The sequence below is a fragment of the Poecilia reticulata genome, linkage group LG17, assembly GCF_000633615.1.
Source record: "Poecilia reticulata strain Guanapo linkage group LG17, Guppy_female_1.0+MT, whole genome shotgun sequence".
In the NCBI taxonomy this organism is placed as follows: domain Eukaryota; kingdom Metazoa; phylum Chordata; class Actinopteri; order Cyprinodontiformes; family Poeciliidae; genus Poecilia; species Poecilia reticulata.
Genome location: NC_024347.1, coordinates 10,942,376 through 10,950,466, shown reverse-complemented (window position 1 = coordinate 10,950,466; position 8,091 = coordinate 10,942,376). Strand labels below are relative to the sequence as shown.

Sequence of the window (8,091 nt, the reverse complement as noted above, 5' to 3'; positions counted from 1 at the left end):
TAGAGGCCAGTGAAGTGCTCAGCTCTGTTCCCGTTTCCCCTCTGCGGGCCCCCGCTCAGGCTCCAGTGGTATTTGCATCTTTTAAAATAGAAAGAGCCCACCGAACTCGCCAGCAGCCAATGTCCAGACTGTACACATTCTGCACACTGAGCATCCTACTCTAAGTATTCACTCTAAACTGGAATGTGGTTTTATAAAAGCATCGTGCTGCAGTGGAGARGTTTCATTTCTGGTGACAACTGACAAAATAACAGTGACCCCAAATATCAATTCAGTATACAAGTAACTAGCAAACCAATTGGAGACAGAAAAAGTTAATATTTTTCTCCAAATTTGATCTATTTTATTGTAAATTCTYATCATATTTGCCATTTTCTTTGACGATCCCACATTTGTTCACTTCCAGAACCCAGCGGGTAACTGATTACGAAGCACAGATTTGGATCAGGTATTCAGAAGGAGAGCCAGTGACTAAGTTTCTGTTGTATTTTTTGTTTCTCTCTTAAATTCCTTTCCATTGTATTGTGCCGTCAAGTTATTGTGTTTTTGTGTGATTTTGTCTGCCGACGTCCCCGGGGCCTCTTACGGTCTTACAACCGCCTCTGATAACTTAAGAACCTGAAAAGGAGACCGCGCTCCTTAATCCAGGGCAATAATTCTTGACAGCAATTTCTTGAAATAAAATTCACTCAAGCTCCTTTTGGGATTTCACTGTGCGTAACGTTCGCGCCTGCAGCCGCACATGGCGCTGCGCGCTTTTGCCGTCACGAAGCTTCCCAGAGTCCTCCTCTCCTCCCTCCGCTGTAGATGCTGTATAATGCTCTGTGACATAACTAGGTCAGTGGAACAGCCGGGTTTCTCTCTCCCTCCGTAACTCACACTGTCGGCCATGCTGGCACAGCCATCACACCACAACAACACCAAGGATAGATCCTGCGCAACCTCGGCTGTGCGAAGGAGCACTTTGTTAAATTTGSCAATGGAGGATTTCAAAGKAAAACGTTACAATTCAAGTTCATAGGTAAAACAATAAACACACAGCCTCAGAGTGAAAGCACTTCCTTGTGTTTTCCGACGCTAAACAAATAGATGCAAAATAAAGGCATTTAAAAAAAAATCATCTACTTGATTAACATTGTCAGAAACCTGATAAGATCGATTACATAACAGTTTGGTTAACAACAACTCCCCCCCTCCCCTTCTCTCTCGTTGCATAACTTCCAACATGGATCCCCCGAAAAAAATCCACAGAAGTCACAGGTGAGGTTTTTTTTTCTTTTTTTCTGACGTTTATGACATCGCACCGCGGTGAATTGCAAAATGCACCATTGCGCGTGCAGGAACCACAGCCTTAGCCTCGTTCTGAATTTCATATTAAGAAAACACGCAGTTTTTATGTGCCTCTTGTTTATTCTTAATTTAAGCCTCACTGATCATCGCACTTGATGGGAATTTTGRTGTTTTAGCAGAGCGCCGCCTCYGGTTCTGTGCGGCCATAATCCAKTCAGGAGGGATTAGTGCGCACTGGGAGGAAAAGCGGGCGCTCTCTACAGAGTCCCTGTGCGCACACATGTGGCAACAAATCCAACCCGAAACAGGCAACATTATGATCCGGCATGGCTGCACAAGCAATCATTTATTCATTTCAATGAATGAATAAATTATATATATATAGATATATATATATATATAAAAAGAAATCTTACCTCTCATTTTTGATGTGTTCTTTATTTCTGGGCAGGGCGGTGAAGACTCGGCTACATGGATTTAGTGTTGGAAAACAGAGGAGAGGCGAATAAAGCGCCGGAGCCAGACTAAACTGGCTGTATAAATATGAACTTATTCCCAACTGCGATCAGCTTTAATAAGCACGACCCCAAAAACCTTTTTTTTCCCCCTTGTTTTTAAAAAAAGGAAAACAGAAAGTGGCAACCAAAAAAAGAAAGAAAGAAATAAACTCCTCTTATTTATCGCTCGACCAAGTTCGAGAAGAATAAAAGAGTGCAGGAAATCGCTTCGGATCTCATGGTAGACGTCCGTCGCGCACCGAGCAGCAGCTTCTCCTCAACTTTGTTGTTTGGTAGTTTGATTTGACAGATTTGATCCGCACGATGAAGGAGCGTTGTTTGGACCCCCCCTTTCTGCGCTCTGACTCTCCGCCTGCTTTCCTTTCCGTCTACCCTGCTAACCTACTTTCTCCAAGCGTGGACTCTCACATGATCTGATCTAACCGCCGTCAGCTCCTCCCGCAACGGGCGCGGGGGCGCGCAATCGAGAGCGCGTTTAAGGTGGCCTGGCAAATGATTAATAAAGAACTACAGCTCTCTTTTTTTCTTCTTCTTCTTCTTCTTTTTTGTCCAGGAGAGTAATGTGAGAAGGATCAGCTTCAACTCCTTTGAGCAAGAATTAGGAAGGTAATTACAGCCGCGGTCAGTTCTGCTTTAATACTTCCCTGGCATTATGTTGCCCAAAGCAGCTTTATTTGTGCAACAGGGCCCATTGAGTTAGGTAATGTCATACCTTTCTTATGGCGTGGTGCCAAAGTAAAAACCAACAGCAAAAACCTACCAAACGGGTCTTTTGTTCGACAAATAGCTGTTTCACGTCACATTGATATGATCTTGCAGAACTAAAAGCCTCAGTGTMGTCTTTAAGCACCCTCTCCTTCCTCCTGCCTCTTTTCATTTTAGGCAGGCTGTCAGTTTTGATGAAATGAAGCAAGTGTTTTATTATGAAACCCTGAACCGAGAAGTTGTTATCTATAAAAAGATAAGCTGTGTTGAACCCACCACACCTTTGTTGCCCTGGTGATTGGTCTGCCTGACTTAGTGTGCAGACAGACACAGTGCTTTGCAGAAGGAGTCAAGCTTTTCACTTTTTTTTTGTTGTTGTCRTCTTAGRGACGAAAATGTCTGGTTTCCCCAAATTAGACAAAAACGAAGTAGAACGTGRCTATAAAGCTGATGGGAAGTGGGAGTTTGTTTCCTTTTTTGACCAATTAAAATCAGAAAAGTGTGGCATGCATGTCTTTACTTTGCAAAATTACTTTCTGCTTYATGAAGTCTGCAACTGTTTCAAGGTCCTTCTCCATCTCTGCACATCTGGAGAATGCCACTTTTGCCCATTCTTCTTAGAARCATACATAGCTCACGCTTTTTTTTAGCTTATTTAACTTCATTGGATGGAGAGTGTCTCTAAACATCAATTTGGAAGTTTGGAACTGAGATTCTCAATTGGATGCAAGCCTGGACTTTAATTGAGCCATTCAAATACATGAGCATGCTTTAATCAAGCACATTTTCAGATGAGCTTGATTCAAGAAATGGTACATAAGCAAAGTTGTGTAAACCCTGATTACAGGCACTCTTTAAACAAAACTTAAAACTTTCTTTCAATAACGGTTTTATTCTCACCACTCTTCTATTATAGGCCAGATTTGTGTATTGCATGACTAGAAGTTGTTTTTGTTGACAGGTTCTCTGCGGCGTGTCGTAGCAAAAGTAGGGGAATGTAAAGATAGGATCATTCTTTTGATTTTATGACAACAAACGTCAACTGATTTTGTGGACCCGTTTTGTGTTTATGTAGCTCAGATCACTTGCATGTAGAGTCGATTTGAATTGGAAATACTGAATTGAATATAATCTCTGGCCATCTTCCCAGCATTTACTCACTCTTTATCTTCTGATGAATTATCTTGAGGGCAAGGGTTTTCTTTGCCCGAATGGATTTGGACTTGCAGACGTTGGGCTGATGTTTTGCATCTGTTATTCCAAACTGATCTAGTAGCATGTCACGACTCCTAACATCTCAATTAAACCCACAAGTATTGCACACTTGCTAAATTACCCATACTCCCCCCCCTCCAGAATCTGTTCTGCACATTTTCTTGCCTTTGTTTTATTTTTTTGTGTCTGGGTATTTTTTTTTTGTTTTTCCATTTGGTGACTAACTTGTGGCAGGCAAAGTTTCCAGCTCATCAATTTAGATTTGCGGCAAAACAAATGAAAGCAATTTTGAATCTGCGTATCTCTGTTCTTGGGAYGATTTTGTTTTCTGGGAACTGGAAGGATGATGTTGCAGTGGCAAGCGGCTTTATGATGCAATGATCTGGCAGTGCTGTTATGAAACAGTATGAAGGCAAAGATTACTCGAACTAGGTTAGTGGAGCAGCAGAGCGCAGAAAGCCAACAGGAATTACACAGACAAGCACAAACACGTTCTCCAGCATGGGTGTGTGTATCTGCAGAACTTTGTCCTTTTGCCACTTCCCTCKATTGCACACATTATCTGTTTTTATTTGTATACTTCCCCATCTCAGTTTGACACATTTGAATATATCCAAATACCACAGCCGTTTTCGTTTATGTGCATCAGCTAAAATCTTCCGCACAACTCCGCTCTCAGACGTCTGTCTGAGTCGTTTTCCTCCTCTTTCGCCCCTGCACCCTCGCTCGTTTSCTTGTTGCCCTGCGTCTGCCTTGACAAAGGCAGTGACACTTTGACCTCGGCTCTTATGTAACCGCTGCGCGGCTCCCGCGGAGGGARCGCGTGGAGGGGAGGGCCTCGGCATGGATTTGAGCGCGGCAGACATTTTGTTGCCCGGCGAAAAAGTGGGAAAGAGCATGGGAGAAGATGAGACTCGGAGGGAGGGGGAAGCTAGAGGATGTTTGGAAGGCTGCCAGCGACGGTATAACAGGATGAGGAAGTTGACCGGGGGGGGGGGTTGGGGAGGATTGGCTGATAGAAATGAAACATAAATAGATGGACTGTTTGTGATAGAGGAGCAAAAAGCCAAAGCTGAATTTCTGAGATTACACAGAGAGTTTGAATGTTTTAAAGTACAATGTCAGCCAGTGGCGGTCCGTGCATGAATGCTGCCCTGGGCAAGAACTTCCCCCCCCCCATCTGTGCTCTGTATACATTGTGATAAGAATGATAAGTGGTTAGAAGAGATGAGATGAGATTTCAGGGAATGTTTCTCTCAGTTTGTGGGTGTTTTGAAGCCATGCCAAGAAAAGGATTGAAAATATTAATTTCTCTTGGGATGAGGGGAATAAAGGAGGGAGGGGGACAAATTAATCTCAGTTTAATTGGGTTTGGGGTGGAAATACCCAGTTCATGTTTGACTATTCAAAATGATTCAGATTTTAAACTAGAGCCAATAATATAGGTCCATATTTCTTGAAATGAAATACCAACTTCCTTTCCTAGCCGAAGTGTGCGACCATATTGCCTAATGCTGATGTTGTATAGCACTGACGACAACAAGCAAAGAGACAAAAAAAATGGCGCTCTGGGCAGTGAGCCGTATGACCTATATCAGAATTTCCTTGAGTAAATTATTAGTAAAATATGGAAACAGGAAACACACCCAACTTTGCTTTATGGCCAACATCGTGTGGTAACCACGATGTGGAGCCGCAGAGAAGCGGCTCCATATGAGGCACTCGTATTTAACGCACTCCATCTTGCTCGCCGGCAACAATCTTAACATCAGGCGAGCAGATATTTTGTTGTTCTGCAGTTTTTGTTGTTAGGAGGAACGTAAGGTTTGCCGTTAAGTCAGATCAAAGCCAGGTTTCGTCTTGTGACTCCCTGGGGTTGAATTTAAAGGCCTCGCTCACATCAAAGAGTCTTTGTAGCGACGGAGTGACGGTCTGTAACTGATTGGCTGCACATGGTTCCAGCAGGGGCCCTTGTGGTCAAACCCTGCACCGTCAGCTCTCTTCAGATTCCACTCGGACTTCTCGCCGGTCACGCTGTAAAACATCCTCGTGCATTATTGCACCGCAGTGATTTAACCTTACATTTTCCACCAACTCTACGTGTTGTTTACTCCCTCAGTGAGCCCGCAGCACACGCAAACATGCATGTCCTGGCTTGTGCCAGTTGGTTCGCCGAGATTATTTCGGCCTCCCTCCATCCATAGAGCCGTAATCCCTCAATGCTTCCCCCAATCTGTTAATCTTCCTGCTCTCTTCCCTCTGGAGGCATAATTAATCCCCCTCGCCATCCTCCCCCTCCACATCCCATAGGGCTGCGGCTTTGTAATCTGGAGCTGGAAGCTTCGCCGCATCACTAGGTCAGTGTGTCAGAGAGAGTACAAACACTGTTCTCTCCCTCAGCAATCTGCTCATCCTCCACTGCGCTCCTCCTCACGTCCTCCTACCTCAGCCTTTTCTTCTATCGTTCTCATTCCCAGCTCCTTTCATCTTCCCCTGCTTCTGTTGCCTCGCTGTGCTCCCGCACATCTGCTTCTTCTCCTTCGGTTTTTATAGACTTCGCCGTGTAGGAAGTGATAAAGCCTGCGGAATAAATATAAAAGTAAGGGTTCAATCACGGGTTAGGAGGTGTGAAGCCGAGCACTCGACCGCCCTCAGYTTTTAGCCRTCACACAGCTTATGTTCTGTAGGATTGCTGTCCGATGGGAATTCTTAAAAAAGCGTCAGCTTGGCTGGAATTTGATACCAGATGAAAGAAGCACAGAGAAATTAGAATCTGATTCATATGTTTCTCCACTGCAGCCATTAAGGATTCATACCTCTTGATCCTTACACATTCAGTGAATTTGAATAGGTATTTCTGTGTTAGAGCAGCACAAAGTTCAATGTCACTTTAAAGTGGAAGAAACTGAAGGATTTCGTTTTTATGCCTTTCATAGCAGCCTTTAGCATTTATAAACTGAAAAATTATCTTTGCGAAGTAGCCAAGTCAGATAGGACGGACTTGAAGATCAGCTTTCAAGTCTTTCCACGGATTCTCGGTTGGAGTTAGATCTACACTTGGACTGGGCYGCTTTAACTCAACTTCTAACTTTAACTTCCCATTCCTTGGCTGCATGTTGAGGGTTGTTATCCTGCTGGAAGCCGAGCCTCCATCACAGTCCTTTGCAGCCTCTAACAGGTTTTCTACCAAGACAGCTCCTTTAACTATGACCAGTTTTCCTGTTCCTGCTGTAGAAAAGTCTCCCCAAAGCATGATGCTGCCGCCAAAATGATTCACCGTGGAGACGGAGAGCTCATTGTGGTTTCGGTCACGTCGTTGACTTGTGACAATTTTAAATGAGACTTCCTTATAGCCTGTCYCTTCTTCACAGCCCAAATTTGTGACTGAGTGTGTGACCAGTGGTTGTAGTTGACCTGTAAGTAGATTCTCTCAGCTGATCTGCAGCTTCTCCACCGTTTTTTTGGTAAGATGGACARCCATTTTGTTTCCAGTAAGTGCCAAACTCACTCCTCTTTCAGATCATGGATTGAACAGCTCTCTGTGAAATGATCAGGGCTTGGGGAAACCTGACTCTGCTGTAATCTTCCCCACAACTGTAGCTCTGACCTGTCACGAAGGCTGTTTGTTGCACAGGATTTTATTTAAGCGCATCAGMGTAAAAGGGGCATCAAACAAATGTATCAGTGTTTTGTTGTAAAAAAAACAAAACAAATTTAAAACCACCAATTATGCACTATTTTYTGTTGGTATATGCATACAAACTTGTGTCTTTAACATAATATGCAACAAAAACAACGTAGGAGATACTATTCTAAGGCGTTGTATATTTCAATATAGAATCTAACTAGTGCGTGGTATCTCTTTCGAGCAGTTTTGTTTGTGGAAAATATYGACAAAGGGGTAATCGTACGCAGAACGGCAGATGTTTTTCTATCGACTCTGGAATTGATTGCCTGAAAGCAGCAGGCGGATTGTTTTGTTGTTATTGTCAAAACAGAAACCACAGACAATACAGACCAGGCAGAGGATCTTTGCATGGGTGCAGAGCTCTATAAATAAAACCTGAAGAGTTTTATTTGAATGCATTCCTCTTGTATTCAGTCACACATATTTAATTAAACCAGTTTTAGTGGAAGCTTTGTCCAGCCACTGGATGTTGGCAGGGCAAAGAGGCCAGTTTGAAACATCTTTTATCTCTACTTTCATGCGCTGCCACTTAATACCTGCCAGGCACTGCAACAAGCATTCACCGGACAATAGGCAGAGGCTGAAGTAGCTGCTGAGCTCCATCGCAGGCACTCTGAACGATTGTTGGTTTTATTCCACTCCTGGCCAAAATCTCCCGACTTCAATTATGAAATT

At 43.6% G+C, this 8,091-nt stretch overlaps 1 protein-coding gene across 1 annotated transcript in view; it reads right to left on the bottom strand.

The window, feature by feature from the left end:
* The window catches only part of LOC103479274 (nuclear receptor ROR-beta-like), a 19,672-nt gene extending 17,337 nt beyond the window's left edge, over positions 1-2,335 (bottom strand). Inside the window, exon 1 of the mRNA XM_008433626.2 lies at positions 1,707-2,335. Coding sequence (XP_008431848.1) covers positions 1,707-1,713 — 7 coding nt within the window. The 5' untranslated portion in view covers positions 1,714-2,335. The remainder of the gene's footprint in view (positions 1-1,706) is intronic.
* Positions 2,336-8,091: the final 5,756 nt, after the last annotated feature.